Source organism: Pelophylax lessonae, assembly GCF_965119305.1.
Source record: "Pelophylax lessonae genome assembly, chromosome: 7".
NCBI classification, from domain to species: domain Eukaryota; kingdom Metazoa; phylum Chordata; class Amphibia; order Anura; family Ranidae; genus Pelophylax; species Pelophylax lessonae.
Window position 1 is genome coordinate 85,267,632 of NC_138774.1, and position 18,183 is coordinate 85,285,814.

General features: G+C 43.5%; 2 protein-coding genes across 2 annotated transcripts in view; one reads left to right on the top strand and one right to left on the bottom strand.

Moving 5' to 3' along the window:
* Positions 1–12,172, top strand: part of LOC309560053 (synaptosomal-associated protein 25-like) — a 37,770-nt gene extending 25,598 nt beyond the window's left edge. The window contains exons 5-8 of the mRNA XM_082263561.1: positions 188–302; positions 4,952–5,077; positions 5,436–5,580; positions 11,882–12,172. Coding sequence (XP_082119687.1) covers positions 188–302; positions 4,952–5,077; positions 5,436–5,580; positions 11,882–11,950 — 455 coding nt within the window. The 3' untranslated portion in view covers positions 11,951–12,172. The remainder of the gene's footprint in view (positions 1–187; positions 303–4,951; positions 5,078–5,435; positions 5,581–11,881) is intronic.
* The window catches only part of LOC309559345 (cytochrome c oxidase subunit 7A2, mitochondrial-like), a 361,900-nt gene that overhangs the window by 313,650 nt on the left and 30,067 nt on the right, over positions 1–18,183 (bottom strand). The gene's annotated exons all lie outside the window — the stretch shown is intronic.

The window sequence follows — 18,183 nt, forward strand, 5'->3', positions numbered from 1 at the left end:
AGGGTGTAGTGTGCTAGTTTACCTTTTCATTTTTTGTGAAAAGGTGAACTTACACGTTAATTATAAATATTGTTATCTATCTATCTATCTTGATTTATATCATCAATCAATCACTATATATCCAATCTATTTCTATATTATCTATCTATCTATATATTTCTATATTATCTATCTTACATGATTTCAGAGCAGCTAGAGCGGGTTGATACAGGCCTGGAGCAGATTAATGAGGATATGAGAGAAGCAGAGAAGAACCTCACTGATATGGGGAAATGTTGTGGGCTATGCTCGTGTTGTGACAGGTACGTGCTTGTATTTACAATTTACCATGTCTAAGTTGACTTGAGAACATCACTAAGGCCCCTTTCACACTTGTGCGACTTGTCGTGGGACTGCAAAGTCGCATGACAAGTCATACTCAATGATTTCTAATGAGTACTGTTCATATCTGTGCGACTTCAAGTCGTAGCATCTGCAAACTAGTTGAGACAAACAAAGATAAAAATTCCCAGTTCAATTTGCTAACCAGTTTGCTTTCCAACCAAATGAACCTGTCTAACGGTTTGCGTCAAAACAGGGGTTTAATTAGCACACATTTGCAAATGCATGTGTAAGCTGCAGGGCCACTCCACGGCACCCTGTATTACCTGCAGTCCTAACTCTTGTAAATTTATGAGAGTCTTCACAGTGGAAGAACATGCAAGCGAATGGATAGATAGGGGGCAGGTGAGCCTGGAGGTGGCCCAACCCTCCTAAAGGTACTTGGGGGCATAATGGAAGCCCAGCCAATGGTATTACAGCAAAGGCATCCAGTATGTCCACTCACCAGTATAAATTAACAACAAAGAAAATGGCCTCTGCCCCCACCTATAACTGGCCTTCATAGCAAAGAACACATGGAAAGGCTGGCACATGAGACAAACAAAGATAAAAATTCCCAGTTCAATTTGCACTTTTTTAATATACAAAATGAATAGGATGTGGTATCCAATTCATGTTGTTTACCTTATGGCACACCTTTGAAAGACACAGGTGTTGAATCCAATTACATTTTAGTTTAGGTAATTGCAGCACAGAGGTTTTTCCAGTCTTTGAAGTGTATTAAGACAAAGACTTTCCTAAGCTCTGTCTCTGCAAGATGTGTAAGAAACTGTGAGGGTGCAGCTAGGACCTAACTAAGAAGCACTAGGAGGGGAGGACAGAGGAAAATACCAAATGACATGGTAAACGAGTTGTAGTGGGCCTAAACCACTACTAGATATCAGTATACTAGAGAACAATATTAACCTGATGCAGTTCAACACAGCAAAGAAAAAAAAAATTAGAAATTATTGGAACAGAAAACACACACATATTAAGAACACACACAGCCTGCAAAAGAAGAGATTTCTTTTTTTTATTGACAGTTTTTATTTATTTTTACACAAAAAAATAAGACAACCAAGTAGCATGGGTACAAGGATTTCAAGTTATTTGGTACAAAGAGGTGGCATGACAACAAAAACAGTTTGGTATAAATCATTCAATATAGTGTCACATAAACAATAGGTAAAAGGAGCTGCTAGTCTAGCTTCTAGTGGGAAGGATTTATTAGGAACCATGCAGGCAGGACCGGGAGAAGGGGTGAGCAAGAGGGGTGGCTGCCCTGGGCACCATGCTTTATTGCAGGGATTTAGGCACCCTGGCTCTAAGGGAAGGGAGGGACGCATCAATGGAGAATTATCTTCATGTAGGTGGACCCTGCAGTGGTTATAAAATGGAAACAGAAGAGTTCAAGAGGGGTAAAACGAAAACAAGATAGTGGGGAGAATGAAAGCAGGAGATACCCCCCAACTGCCATGGCCCCCCACAACCCCTGGGCCATACATGACCGTGTACCCCACTTCAGGTTCAGTTCTGAATCTGCAGGGAGTAGATCAAGTGAGTGGCATCTACAAAAGATCCCACAGTTCCCAGGTTTGATTGTGAATGTCTAGGGAGTTATTCTGAGAGGCTGTAAGACATCTCATCCTCTTTACATCTAGGATCTTTGTATGTAGCTTGACCAAGGAGGGAGGCTCACTTCTTTTCCACTTGAGTGCCGCCAAGTACTTTGGCACAGTTTACACTCTAGAGCTAATCGCTTTTAGAGGTTTTAGAAAATGTTTAGGGATTGGGTGGGGGGAGGGGGAGGGGCAGAGAGTCCCAAAAGGAATGTTTTAGGTTTAAAGATACCTACCTGTAATACTACCCTTTCCTGAAATCCTTACTCAGCCAGCATTATCTTCAGCATCCAACACACTTCCAGGTGTGTTGATGTCTGAGTCATCTGCTGCTGTGCTGTGGTTCCACCCATTGACTTCTACACTACTAGCATTTCCCTGGTGTCCATGTGGCAATGAAAAAATCTGGCAAGTGTCATTGAAACTGATGGGGATGGGGATGGGGTTGGTGGTGGAAGAGAACTGCCTGTAAGGGACACTTTTTCTTGTGATTCTGGATAAAGGCAGGGCCGTTTGAAGGAATTTGGGGGCCCCAAGCAAAATGGACATGGAGCCCCCCCCGACCCCCCGCACACACGCAAAGCCTACAGGAACCACAGCATAGCCATGCAGTTTAAGTATCTATATATATATATATATATATATTTACATATATGATATAGATAGATATATAGATAGATCGATATACCGTAATAAAGAAAGAAAGAAAGAAAGAAAGGAGAGAGAAAGAGAGAGGAGGGGGACAGATAAACAAAAAGAGACATAGGAAGACTAAGATTAGAAGGGAGATAGAAAAAAAGAAAGAAGTTTTCAGACCTGTCGGCACTCGGCAGATGTAGAAGCAGAGGGTCCTAGCAGCTACTCACCCTGATGCTATCTGCTCCTCACTCATCCACACCAGCTGCTGGAATTTTAATTGCATTTAGAGCCCTGCTATCTGTATACAGTAGGAGCTGTCAGTCTGCACTGTCCATGGGCTGGTCCATACTCTGCATAAAGTCTACCTGGTAGGCCAGGGATCTCTCTTGTGTCTGCAGATCTTATCAGACTTTTTACAAACCTGTTGAGGCAGAGAGGGGCCCCCTTGAGGGAGATCCCAATAACAGTGTCATTGCACTTTACTGCATTGACGATCAAAGGGGCGCTCACAGCCTCACACAGTGTCGTTGCATTTATTCTTAACCAGTCGTTGTCTTGGGGCCCCAGGACAGCTCGGGGCCCCAAGCAATTGCTTGGTTTGCCTGCCTTGTAGCAATGGGCCTGAATAAAGGTATACCTTCCCTGACTTTGGAGGGACTGCCTCACTTCTTGATGTGTTTTTGGGACACTGAGACGGCAACAAAATCCCGATGGAAGTCCCATCTCTATCAAAAACAAAAAAATGCTTTGCCCTAAATCCCACTTTAAAGCCTTTGCCATAATATGCATTTAGGACCGCACATAATGGACTTTGGACTTATTAGGCAATGACAGGTATGTGCCCCTTTATCGCTCCAGTAGCCTTGTTATCTCTTTCTTGTCTTCTTCCAGAATGAAATTCTCTTTCTTTGGCCATTTGGCTACCACTGATTATTTAACTCTAGCCCACATCACACTAACACCTGACTTCCAGTCTTGGCATTTTACAAATGTCAGGAGTTAATGCTGCGCTGCCAATGTGCACACTATCACAATTTTACTAGCAGGAAGGGGAATACAGTTATTTTGGAAGAAGAATCACACAAGGTCTCCATTACCCAAAACACTTCCTACTGTATTATCAAATTTTTTCAATATAATTCCACTTTAAATATACCCTGTCCTACATAATTTAGCAACCTCATATTTTTTCTTGGCCTTATCTCTAGAAAGGTTGATGGAAATGTGATATACAAAAATAAATGACTAAATATAACTTTGACGCTCATTAAATATTTATATGTAATAAAATATTATTTTAATCCTTAACATGATGTCGTATTTTTTGCAGTTGTAAACAAAATGTATTGCTTTACAAAATTAGCTTACATGGTTGGTGCCTCTGTATGGTTCTAATTTGCTCTTAATGAAACACGAACCCCAAAGGTTAAAAATTTAGAACTCTGTGAAATTAAATAGAGCCACCACTTTATGTATCCCTGTAACCATGTATGTCCGTATGAGTGCAAAAACATCAAATAAAGAATTAAAAAAAAAAAAACTCAGCAACTCTAAGGCACTGTTATTATCCAACTTTAAAACTCCTTTATCCTCTACATATTTTAAAGGGAAACTTAAGCCAAAACTTCTTTTGAGGTTAAGGTAGAATGGGAAGAGAGTAAAGCCCCGTACACACGATAAGAAATTCGGAAGGGAAAATTCGTCCGACGACCGATCTGCCGATTTTCGGATTGTTAGTATGGTGCTTTCGACAGCCGACTCCGACTTTTCGGCTGACGAAATCCTGATGTGCAGGCTATAAAATTTTTGTTGTCCATAATACGACGTCTGATTTTCGTATCATTCGTACAGATTTTGACGGAAAAAAATCTTAAGAGCAAGATTAGGCATGCTCAGAGACGAAAGAACACATACAAAGCAATCCAACACATGACTGACATCACTTCTGAAGTAGAATTCTGTCGTACGGGAAAATTTGTATGAAAAAAACCTCTTCACTTTCCACATCAGACTAGCATGCCACAAAAAACGGACGACCGGTTGGCGGAAATTCGTAGCGTGTGTAAGGGGCTTTAGACTGTCCAGTTTTTATTTTATTGCTATCTGTGTCCCTGTCAAGGAGACTTCCCCACAGTTCCTGTGTGGCTGCTGGTAATTCTGGAGGTAATGACATACTACAGGAATTTCAAAGAGATTCAAGAAAGTGCCATTCATGTTCACAGTGGTATCACCAAAGTATAAGTTAAGCTTTACATTGATAACCTTTCCTTATCTCCTTCATAATTTTTCTCTTTTTATCTGTCCTGTTTTTGGTTCTTGCACCATGTTAGATTAATGAACAGCTCTACATACAAAACCGTGTGGGGTAAATCCAATGATGAAGTAATCTCCAGCCAGCCTTCTCATGTTGCTGATGAAAGAGAGCGCATGATGATGAGTGGTAGTTACATCCGAAGGTAAAAAAAAAAGGTTTAAACAAAGCAGCTCAGGGAAACTCCGTTAATTTTAACAGGTTGAACGTCCTACATAATATATTAAACCTCATCCTATGTTTCACCATCATCAAACACCTAATCAGTTACTGTTGTGATGTACCTCTGTCAGGTCATAAGCTGGATTGCCTAACTTTTTGGGACCGCTTGCATTAAAAGTTTTGATTTATTTAAAAGAGGCCAGGAACCCAGTTAGTATACATGACTATCATCACTACCATCAAGGCTTTGCCACCAAATATATGTCAACAGCATGCCATGTTATTCTCTTCTCCACTGCTCCAGTGCCCTAATGCTGAACTCTGGTGACTCTTTTCCACAGAATAACAAGGGATCCTCGTGAAGATGAAATGGAAGAAAATTTAAATCAAGTTGGGAGCATTCTAGGCAATCTCCGTAGCATGGCTCTGGATGTTGGAAATGAGATTGACATCCAAAACAAGCAAGTGGAGAAAATCATGGAAAAGGTTAGTAAGAGAAGTTGGGGGCACACAAAGGTAGATGTGATAAAGTTGTTATAAACACTAGAAAAGTAGGCATTGGTGACCACTTGTGGTAAGATATTGCTGAAAATAGGTAAAGAGCATCAGGGTGTGTAAGACAGCAAAGAACACAAGTGGTAAAACTTAAACCTCAAAATTGAAAATATTTTAATACAGAATAGTCGTTGTTACCTATTCCTGAGACATAGGCCACAAGGTTTTTGAGGCTGCTGTTTAGAGGGTCTGCTCCCTCTTTGGGGGTGTATTGTTCAGGTTGGGCTCCAGTTGTTTTTTTGTTGAGCTACTATTCACCTGGTTGGCTATTGTGTGTAGCCTTGGGATTTTTTGTTGTCCCACCCCTTATGTTTGGCACTGCTTTGGAACGTCCCTGTGATTCTGAATAATGGAGAGCTGTGTCCATCAATGAATGAAAGAGAAAATTTGATTTTCTGTTTCGTTCATTGACGGACACAGCTCTCTATTATTCAGAACCACAGGGTTATATTGCCCCCTACTGGAGTAGGATATTAGGCAGAAAAAAGACTTTGCTATGCCTATGGGCAGTCCTAGGTCATATACATACCCATCTCTGCTATTGACCTTCAGTTTTTTTCTACCTAGTCAGAAGTAAGGACCTAGTTCTCTGCCGAGATCTTTGGTCCTGGCAATTTTTTCCTTTTAAATAGCTTTTTTCTCCTGGCTTTTTTCCTGTGAGATCTACAATCAACTGCCGGACTTGGCGATGGGCTGGATATCTAGATCCAGTGGTCCCCCCAGTCTGGCCAGTAAACATGCACAGACCAGAGCTCTGCGCTGGGTTGGCCACGACATAGCCCCACTGGTCTTGCGAGGTCGCAAACAACCGGGCCTTGGCCCGAGTTGCAGAGTTTCTCCTGGCTGACACCCCCCCCCCATTTTGGTGGTGAGGATGTTCTGTCTGGAGTGGTGCCCGCCTGGTTCCTGGTATGGTGAGTACATGTTCCCCCGCTCCCCCTGCATGCCTCCTGAATGTGGTTTGGGACTGACACGGGCACACCCTCCTGAGACGGTCGGACCTGCATGTTCCCCTCGTTCCCCCCTGTCCCCACTTTATGTTGGTGTACCCCCCACTCCCCCCTCCGGGATAGCGTGGTGCTATGTACCTGTGGTGGGGGGGGGGGGGGTCAGGCATGCTGCCAACAGAACAGTAGTCCTGGCTGGGGTGGACGCTGGCTGTTATGTTGGCCCTATGCCCGGATCCCCCCCCTCCTTTTTGGAAGTGGCCTGGGCTCCAGGGGTCCTTTCTGGGTCCCTGGAAGCCTCATGGATGCCATGTGGGGCAGCCATTTTGCCGTAGTTGGCGACACTGTATTGGGGCCTGTGTGATTCTCTATGGCAGGTGGCCATGTTTGTGTAATCCGACGGCCATATTTGGTTGGTCCGATGTGCGTTAGGAGCAGCAGCCATGACAGTGGAGCCTCTGGGTGGGCTCCTCCTTTTCCCCTGGTGCTGACTCCTGGGTTTCCTTTCCCCTTGGACACTGCATATGGTTACAGGCTATCTCTGATGAAGACCGGTGCTACTCTGGTGGGGTGGCGAGTTCTGATGGGGTCCTTCCCTCTCTCTGCTGCAGGTTGTTGGGTGCTCTGCTTTCAGGTGCCCCAGTAGTGATACAAGTGCGGTGACCTAGGTGGGTGAATCCCCTAGCGGTGCTAGAGGCTTTTTGCTGGTTGGATCCCTCATTGCCTTATGAGGTCTTAGGAGCATGTTTCCTCAGCTGACCCCCTCTTGGAGGCAGCAGGTCCCTCGGGTCCCAACCCTTTATTGATGCACTTATGACAATCCTGAAGTACTTTGTTTCTGGGGTGGAGGTGGCTTTTGGGCTGCGGGCTAGCAAAAATCTCCCCCTGCCCCATCTGTCTCGTCAGATCCTGAATCTTGCTCGGCCACCGCAGACGTGGACCATACTGTGGGGCCTGTCGCCATGCTCCCTGATCTATCATATAGTGAGAATAAATTCTCCACTCCTGTAGCTGCACACGAGAAGGCGCTGGTTGACACACTGATTACATCTGTGTGGGAAACTTTGAAGATGGAAGATGCAGCTAAAGCTGCTGCAGAGGTGGCTGCTCCTTTGGCACTCACAAGCCATCTCACGCGGCAAAGTTGTTCCCTTATCTATCCTATTTTGACAGGTTTGTTTATAGGGATTGGGAGCATCCAAAACGCCCCTTTGTGGTTCCTAATCGCTTTGTGGTGAGGTACCCCTTTGAAGAGTCACTCCTCAAGAAGTGGACTGTCCCATCAGTTTGAACAAGGCAACCATGATTCCGGTAGAGGAATCTCTGGCCTTTAAGGACCCAGCTGACAGAAAGGCAGAGTATGTGGCCAGCAATATGTTCACTATTGCTGGTTCGGCACTGGGGTCAGTCCTGGCCATTGCCGCCGTGGTGTCACAAACACTAACTGAGTGGGCAAAACTTTTGCGCCATGATCTAGGGGATGAGCAGATTCCCCCCTGCCTTTGCTGAGCTGGCGGACCAATTGGTCCAGGGCTGCAGTTTGCATGCAATGCCTCTTTGGATGCGGCTCCCTTGTTTTCTAAGCTATCTGTTTCGGCAGTGGTGCTTAGACGTGTTTTGTGGCTTAAGTGTTGGTCTGTGGACCAGACTTATAAAAAAAAAAGCTCTGACTGATTTACCCTTTCAAGGATATCGCCTGTTTGGGGCTACCCTTGGTGACATCATTAAGGGGGGGGGGCACCTTTCTTTCGTAGTCTGGAAAGGAGTAAGAACCTCGTCTTTCTCAACACACAAAACTTTTCTTTTCATCCCTCAGGGGGTCCACTGACAAGGGTTTAAAACCTTTGTTGGTTTCCAGGCCCGTAGACTTCTTTGGTATACGACAAATGTGTCCAGTTACAAGATAGTATTTAGTTCTTGCCCTCCGGAAAGGTTCTTCCCTTCCAATGTATGGCTGTCTCCAGACCGCTTGCAAGCTCTCTTCAGGGCAGTGCAGTGTTTTTTTATTCAAACCTGTTTACGGTCCCAAAGAAGGAGGGCAAGGTCTGTCCAATTCTGGACCTTAAGGCCCTGAACTGCTTTGTGCGGGTACAGAAATTCCGAATAGAGTCCATTTGCATAGTAGTGACATCACTACATCAGGGGGATTTTATAGCCTACTTGATGCTTACTTGCACATTCCAATGTGTGCCTGATATCAGCGTTTCCTCCACTTTGCTGTGGGAGAGGAACACTTTCAGTTCGTGGCATTACCCTTTGGTCTTACCTCTGACGTAGGTTCTGGCATTGTTACGTCAGCGGAGGATTGCGTTACTGGGCTACAAAAACGACCTTCTCTTGCGAGTGGAGTCATCTTCTGCCTTGATGGACGATGTGTAGATCACTATAAAGACCCTGAAAGAGTTTTGTTGGCTTCTAAGCTACCAGAAGTCTGCTCTGATTCTATCCAGAAAATTGGACTATCTGGGTCTGACTCTAGATTCAGCTCTAGCCAGAGTGTTCCTTCCTCTGGACAAACTCCAGAGGTTGCATGCGGCAGATCATCGACTATTTCTGTCCAGCAGATGGTCCTCCCTCCTGGCTTGCATGCGGGTGCTGGGCCTAATGCTGTCTACCTTCAATGTGGTTCCTTTTGCACAGTTCTATACGAGGTCCCTTCAAAGGGAGATCCTGGTAAAATTGAACAAGTGTCCAAAGTCTCTGGACAATCAAATTTAGTTGAGCTGAGAAACCAGGGGTTCCCTGGTCTTGTGGCTTTGCTCTCCGGTTCTTCATCAGGGCAAATCTTTTCTCCCTTTGTATAGAACAGTGGTCAGTATGTATGCCAGTCTGTCCGGGTGGGGATGTGTCCTGGGACTGAGCTCCGCTCAGGGTTGTATGACGCTGGAGGATTGCAGACTACCGATCATCGTCTTGCAAATTTGGGCGATCAGGCTGTGCCTGGATCACTGGACAGATCGGCTCCAGGGGCATCGGTATGGATCCAGTCGGCCAATGGCATGGTAGTGGCTTATGTCAATCACCAGGACAGAACAAAGTGTGCTAGCGGCTCTGATCCAAAAATGGAACTTCCGCTTTAAGGACTCCTGACCCCATGATATACCACATTTGGCTTTTTTTTTTTTTTGAGGGGGAGTGGGTACCTAGATTTGACAGGTACCCGCTAGGTGGCCCGAGTGGAAGTGCTTCTCTCCCCCTCCCTCCCTGCAATCTTCTGGGACACATCCCAGGTCCCATAAGATTGCCCATTCACTCAGGACATGCAGCGCGACTCATGCATGCGCAGCGCGCACCCAGATGTGAAGCCGCAAGCTGTCACAGCCGGGTGCCCGCCATTACAGATGCCGGCGCCGCGGGGAGAAGAGGGAGAGAACCGAGGCTTTCGCCGGCCACATCGCTGGACTGTGGGACAGGTGAGTGTGTGTTTATTAAAAGTCAGCAACTACACTTTATGTAGCTGCTGACTTTTATTAAACACAAAGACGGTTAGAAGCTGCACTTTATGTATAATCAATTTCTCTGAGTTCATTGACGGACACAGCACCCACCCCTCTATGGAGTTTTAATACTTCTGACACTGCTTGTTACTAAACTGAAGGCCTATAGCAGAGAGGGGGATGTATATAAGCTAGGACTGCCTATTAGCGTAGCCAAGTCTTTTTCTGCCTAGTGTCCTTCTCCTGTAGGGGGTAATATAACCTTATGGTTCTGAATATAGAGTGCTGTGTCTGTCAATGAACTCAAAGAAATGGATTTTATGGTAAGTACAAAAATCCTCTTTTTTTCCTTTATGTTCTACTTAACAGTATCTTAGTGAAGGTTCTCTGTGGTCTAATTCACGATTGACTATGGGGTGTATTTATAAAAAATCCACCTAGAAATGTGCCTGTTGAAAGTGCATGTACATTATTTCTGTGCCAACTGGGCAAAACAAACAAAAAAACATTATTAGGCTATTTTCTGTGCCCCATTTTCTAGAGTGGTATAGTAGCACCTTACTTTCTGATTTGATTCGAAGGTGGGCCCATCTACTAAAAGGGGTATCTGTACTTATATACACTCATTTGTATTTTTTATGTTGTTGGCGCCACACTTATAACATTGTTCATTGTGCTTGTTGAATGTTTTTCACTGATTTAAAATGGAGAATGCTACATTTGCTACTAGACGGCACATAGGAATTTCCTAAGATACTTATCGCCATCTAGTGGTCAAATGTGATACATTCTGTTTTAAATTAAAAATAAAACATTTGTTAAGTATAGGACATAGCCTAACATTGGGGTTTATTTACTAAAGGCAAATCCACTGTGCACTGCAAGTGCACTTGGAAGTGCAGTCGCTGTAGACCTAAGGAGAAGATCTGAAATAAGGGGACGCTCTGCTGATTTATATCATCCAATCATGTGCATGCAAAAAATGCTGTTTTTATTTTCCTTGCATGTCCCCCTCGGATCTACAGTGACTGCACTACCAAGTGCACTTCCAAGTGCACAGTGGATTTGCCTTTAGTAAATAAACCCCTTTGATTTTTTTGCATCATTCACACAGAATGAATGTACATGCTCTTTAACTCGTAGAATTTGCTATGCAAGGTTTTAAAAAATAACCCCTTTTAAAGTGTATGTAAACCCATAGCAAAGGAATTTTCTTACTTACTCTTTGTGCCCTGTTAAAGAGACCCTGTTGGAAGACTATTTATTTAATCAAAAAATGCCCATAATATTATATGTGCATTTAACTTATTTTTTCATGTAGACATCCAAACGACCTGTGACTGTTGCTGGGTGCCACCATCATGAAGTCAGCAGTTCCTACAGATTTAGAGCTGTCATTCATGTGGCAATCTAGACCCTTTACTAGTTGACTGGGGGAGAAGCTCCATGAGTATGTAAGGTGCACGGGGGATTTTATGCAGTTACAGAGAACAAAGGGAATGTTGGGGTTCGATTCTCGACCCTTTACGGTGGAATATACCTTATAAGGATTATTTTACTGTGGATTTTATCTAACTTTCTCTTACAGAGTTGTAAGCTTAAAACAGATCTCCAGCTTTAGTTTCACTTTAACTAGTTCATTTGGGCCAAGCTGGAAATCAGCTTTAAATCAGGCACCTAAACTATTGAGTTTTTACTTTTAATTGCTTAGCTTTGGCAACCTGAATTTAAAAACTTAAACTGTTTTTAACATTGTTTCAATAAATTCTATGGATATCTGATCTTCACTGACAAATAAAATTTCCTTTAAAAAGTGCAAAATCTAAAGTCTTGTTTTCTTCCTTCCAGGTTGTAGTGAATGAAGACCGAATAAAGGAAGCTAATACTAAAGCCAAAAAGATTCTTAAGAGCGTCTGAGACTTCCCTATAGTAGCAAACTGATCCATGATGAATAGATCTTGCTTTTATTGGCCCCACTTTGTTGTCTGGGTTCCTCTAGGTGTGCCTTCATATTGTACAGTGATGTGTCCTGATTTGAGACCCATCACATTGCTTGAAAATGGAGTATAAACCTATTGCTTGCGCCTTGTGTGTAGGAAGTGGAACACTGTCATGTATTAAAAATGCCAGAAAGGAAAATTGTATGACTGTAGCAACCATTCTGATTCCAGGTGTCATTTTAGCATAGGTTAGAAAGGTAAAGCTCAGCAGCTCCCTTGTATGTATTTCTATGTATTTCGTTGCTTTTCGTAACCTGGGTCAAAACACAGGTGGTGAGAGCTGTTGAAGATGCTGAGATGTTATAAGAGACAATGGCACAGCACACGAACTAAGCAACTTTTTATCCAATTTTTTGACCAAGGTCAATATGCCCAGACACAAATTTTGCAACTTTGACATGTGTTAGTAAAACTGTACATATGATTGCAACTACTTAGTGTATGTGGATTATTCTTGTTTTTTTTAGGAAAAAGTTGGCCTTTATTTGGTGGTAAATGCTAATGGATATTTACAGATTTTTAAATTTTTTATTAAAGGAAAAATGGTCCAAAATAGTAAAAAAAAAAAAAAATTAAATGTAACTGTATATTTATTGCTATTACCATAACTTACCATCAAATAATAACTCAGATTAAATTCTTCTGTGCCTGATGATTGCTGAAATACCATATTTGTGTATATTATTTGTTGTTTGTACCCGTGGTAGGGCCCAGAAACAATAGTGAGCATTTTGTTTTTGCTTTTTTTTATTCTACCTAAAACACTTTGGGGTTGATTTACTAAAAGCTGGAGAGGGCAAAATCAAGTGCAGCTGTGCATGGTAGCCAATCAGGTTTCTATGCAGAACTGCACCAGATGTTGCACTCTCCAGTCTTAGTAAATCAACACCAGTGACACTAACTGATACTAATTTAAAAATGCTGTTTTTTATTAAATCCTACCTAAAATATAGTGACTCTGACCTTTGACCCCCTACCTTGACCCTAACACTAACCCTGGCACTGACCTAAATCAAACCTTGATCTAGCTATTTTCTTATTATTAACCCCTTCACATTGACGTAACACAAATAAGCGGCCCCACTAGACTGGGCTGCATATTTGCGTATCTCCCTACGTGCTGGGAGCGCGCCACTTAAAGCACTCCAAGTACAGAGACCAGGATCCACCGTGAGCCCCCCGGGTCCCGTACTAAGACTAAAGAAATCAAGATTGCGGGTCACCTGATTGCTGTGATAGCCTCTGATTGGCTATCACAGTGGTTAGCCACTGTGAAGCCCGGCCCTATGTTTTCTTTCTTTGCAAGGAGAAAGAGATACAATATATGATAAGATGTATCTCTCCTCCATTCACATGGGAAAAAAAAAGTGTTTGTAAAAAATAAATAAATAAATATTAATTTAAAAAATAAAATAAAAAATACAAAAAAAACCTTGATCAAGGTTTGATCGAGGTCAGTGCCAGAGTTAGGGTTTGGGTCAAGGTCAGGGTCAGTATTCTTTTTTTTTTTGACTGATTTTTTTTTTTTTATTAGTATCAGTGTCAGTTAGGGGGTTGTTTACTAAAGGTAGGGAATGCACAACCAGTCGCACTTCTGCATAGAAACCAATCACTTTCCAGGTTTTATTGTCAAAGCTTAATTGAACAAGCTGCGGTTAGAAACTGATTGGTTTCTCAGCAGGGTTAGGGTTGTTATTTGGTGGAAGGTTATGGTAGTACCAATAAACAGGGCTTTTTTTCTCAGAGAATAGGTGCAGGAACTCAGCCACGAACCCCCGCCCGCCGTGCTACATCAAAGGGTGAGTGTGACTAAATGGATAAGTGGGAGGGTCTTAAAGTAACGCACAGAATAAAGAACAATGCAGAGAATGCAGGTGTCAGAAGCACATAATGCAGAGAGTGCAGGGATCAGGAGTAAGTAATGCAGAGAGTGCAGGGGTCAGGAGTAAGTCATGCAGAGAGTGCAGGGGTCAGGAGTAAGTAATGCAGAGAGTGCCGGGATCAGGAGTGAGTAATGCATAGAGTGCAGGGATCAGGAGTGAGTAATGCATAGAGTGCAGGGATCAGGAGTGAGTAATGCAGATAGTGCAGGGATCAGGAGTAAGTAATGCATAGAATGCAGGGATCAGGAGTGAGTAATGCACAGAGTGCAGAGGTCAGGACTAAGTAATGCATAGAGTGCAGGGATCAGGAATGAGTAATGCAGAGAGTGCAGGGATCAGGAGTAAATAATGCACAGAGTGCAGAGGTCAGGAGTAAGTAATGCAGAGTGCAAAGGTCAGGAGTAAGTAATGCACAGAGTGCAGAGGTGAGGACTAAGTAATGCATAGAGTGCAGAGGTCAGGAGTAAGTAATGCAGAGTGCAAAGGTCAGGAGTAAGTAATGCACAGAGTGCAGAGGTGAGGACTAAGTAATGCATAGAGTGCAGGGGTCAGGAGTGAGTAATGCAGAGAGTGCAGGGGTCAGGACTAAGTAATGCATGGAGTGCAGGGGTCGGGAGTAAGTAATGCAGAGTGCAGTAAGTGATGCCCAGTCCACTGTACAGAATACAGCCAAAAATGACCCCTCCAGCCAGTACAAACCCATCTCCTCAAGCTCATATCCACCCCAGCTCAGATCTTACCCAGCCGCCCAAATCCCTCCTCCACCTCCAGTAAAGGTCACCCTTCACAGCCCTAAAGCCTCATTCGCATGGGAGATTTGATCTGTGCCCTGTACAGGGCCATGTTTACCCACAAAGTGATGCATGGGTGTTCTGATACAAGCAGTCCTATTGGTGTCTGCATGGATACAGCCGCTGCGTCCCAATATGACATCCATGTTGGTGTGGGTGCTTGTCCCTGAACTCACCCTGAGTGTTTTGGGCCTGTACACTCCCGCACCAATTTTACAATGGGAACAGCGACCATGTCTGTACAGCCCTTTTGTCCCAGCAGATAACAATGGGACTTCCGGCACAGGGATGCATGGAACACCTGTTCATCCTTGTTCCGGTAAAGCATTGTCCTGCATGGCGCACAGATAATCACTCCGTGTGAATCCCCCAGTCCACCCCCTCTGTAGAAACTATTCTCTCCCAACTTCCTGTAAAATAAAGTTTTACAAGTTAGTTTTTGTAGAAGAAACTGCTGAGCCACAAATAGTAGGTCACACTGCAGTCTTACTGTACACAGGGCTCTATCTTGCTCCCTCGTTCTTCTGCTGTGTGGAAAGCCTGCTTTTTATTTATATATATATATATATATATATATATATATATATATATATATATATATATATTTATATATACAGTGCCTTGCGAAAGTATTCGGTCCCCTTGAACTTTGCGACCCTTTGCCACATTTCAGGCTTCAAACATAAAGATATAAAACTGTGATTTTTTTTTGTGAAGAATCAACAACAAGTGGGACACAATCATGAAGTGGAACGAAATTTATTGGATATTTCAAACTTTGTTAACAAATAAAAAACTGAAAAATTGGGCGTGCAAAATTATTCAGCCCCTTTACTTTCAGTGCAGCAAACTCTCTCCAGAAGTTCAGTGAGGATCTCTGAATGATCCAATGTTGACCTAAATGACTAATGATGATAAATAGAATCCACCTGTGTTTAATCAAGTCTCCGTATAAATGCACCTGCACTGTGATAGTCTCAGAGGTCCGTTTAAAGCGCAGAGAGCATCATGAAGAACAAGGAACACACCAGGCAGGTCCAAGATACTGTTGTGGAGAAGTTTAAAGCCGGATTTGGATACAAAAAGATTTCCCAAGCTTTAAACATCCCAAGGAGCACTGTGCAAGCGATAATATTGAAATTGAAGGAGTATCAGACCACTGCAAATCTACGAAGACCTGGCTGTCCCTTTAAACTTTCAGCTCATACAAGGAGAAGACTGATCAGAGATGCAGCCAAGAGGCCCATGATCACTCTGGATGAACTGCAGAGATCTACAGCTGAGGTGGGAGACTCTGTCCATAGGAGAACGATCAGTCGTATACTGCACAAATCTGGCCTTTATGGAAGAGTGGCAAGAAGAAAGCCATTTCTTAAAGATATCCATAAAAAGTGTAGTTTAAAGTTTGCCACAAGCCACCTGGGAGACACACCAAACGTGTGGAAGAAGGTGCTCTGGTCAGATGAAACCAAAATCGAACTTTTTGGCAACAATGCAAGACGTTATGTTTGGCGTAAAAGCAACACAGCTCATCACCCTGAACACACCATCCCCACTGTCAAACATGGTGGTGGCAGCATCATGGTTTGGGCCTGCTTTTCTTCAGCAGGGACAGGGAAGATGGTTAAAATTGATGGGAAGATGGATGGAGCCAAATACAGGACCATTCTGGAAGAAAACCTGATAGAGTCTGCAAAAGACCTGAGACTGGGATAGAGACATACCCCAAGCCACTTACAGCTGTAATCACAGCAAAAGGTGGCGCTACAAAGTATTAACTTAAGAGTGCTGAATAATTTTGTATGCCCAATTTTTCAGTTTTTTATTTGTTAACAAAGTTTGAAATATCCAATAAATTTCGTTCCACTTCATGATTGTGTCCCAATTGTTGTTGATTCTTCACAAAAAATTAGTTTTATATCTTTATGTTTGAAGCCTGAAATGTGGCAAAAGGTCGCAAAGTTCAAGGGAGCCGAATACCTTCGCAAGGCACTGTATATTTATTCTAGAATGTACCTGTGCAGAGTAGAGGGAAGAATGGAGGAGGCCGTCTATATCGTTCAGCCTGTTGCCGCTTGCTGCCCATTGGTGGGCGGAACTTGAGCAGGAGGAGGACGTTGTCTGATCACTCCACCTCTCCTGCCTGCCGAAGACCATAGTTTGCAGCGACACTAGATGGTCATAAGAAACTCTGGGCATGCTGGCGCCAACTGGATTGAGGTACCACCCCCTCACCTACGCCACAGCCCACCCCCTCCTCTGCTGTTATGGAGATATACAGGACAGGGAGGGTTCTTTGTGTGCCGCTGGAAGAGCTGCGCTGTCACTTGGAGACAAGGAACGGAGCTCTCTTATTTTCAAGTGACAGCAGTGAGCGGCAAGGACGGGGCTGGCACCAGAGGTGGTGGACCGTTCCACCATGTTTCGGCAGAAAAAAAGCCCTGTCAGGCTGTCAATAAATATACCAAGAAATATACAGCTACATTAAAAACATTTTTTTTTTACTATTTTGGGGCACTTTTTCTATGATAATAAAGAAAAATTAGGAGATATCCATTACCATTTACCATCACATGAAAGCCCAATTTGTCCTAAAAAAACAAGGTATCATCCATCTGGATGCACAAAGTAGTAGTGATGATATGTACAGTTTTATTAACACATGTCAAAATTGTGCTGATGCATTTAGAGTTGTTTTAGTGCCGGTTCACACATATGCGATGTCAGACATTGCATGTGATTCGCTGACATCCGATTTGCGTCCTTCCCGATCAGTTCCGTTTTTTGGAACAGAAGAGAACCCTATTTTTCTTCCGTTTAAAAAAACGGAACGGACGCAAAAACAGATGTCAGCGGTGTCATCCGCTGACATCCGCATTCCCCATAGACATACATTATGTCCGTATATCATCCGCAAACGGATGGGATGATGAACGGACATATGGACCGGATGACACAAGTGTCATCCGTGTCCGTAAAAAAAAAAAAAAAAAGTGCCGGAGCGGATCAAAAAACGGTCCGCTCTGTGGGAAAGGACCTTTAGTGGCAGTTCACATTTGTGCGATTGCGGAGATCGCATGTAATTCGGAACGCACTGCTCCTAAATTACATGCAATCTCATGTGCGGCGCGAATTTCAGCCATACACTTTGTATGGCTGAATTCGCACCGCATCTGCAATAGACACGCACATGAGGCTTTTTTTTATCCGCAGCAGAATCGGATCACATAGTGGTTCACACCAGTGCGATCCGATTCTGTGTGCGAACTTGCAGATCGCACTGCGATATGCGATCGCAACTGGGGGTGTTGTTAACTTTTAATTGACACCCCTTGCATATCGTATATGGCAGTGTGAACTGCCAGGGGTGCGGATGCGATGCGGGATCACGCTGCATATTCGCAGCGTTCCCGCATCGCACAAATGTGAACCGGGACTAACACACACTTGTTTGTTTACAAACTTTCTCCCCTGGC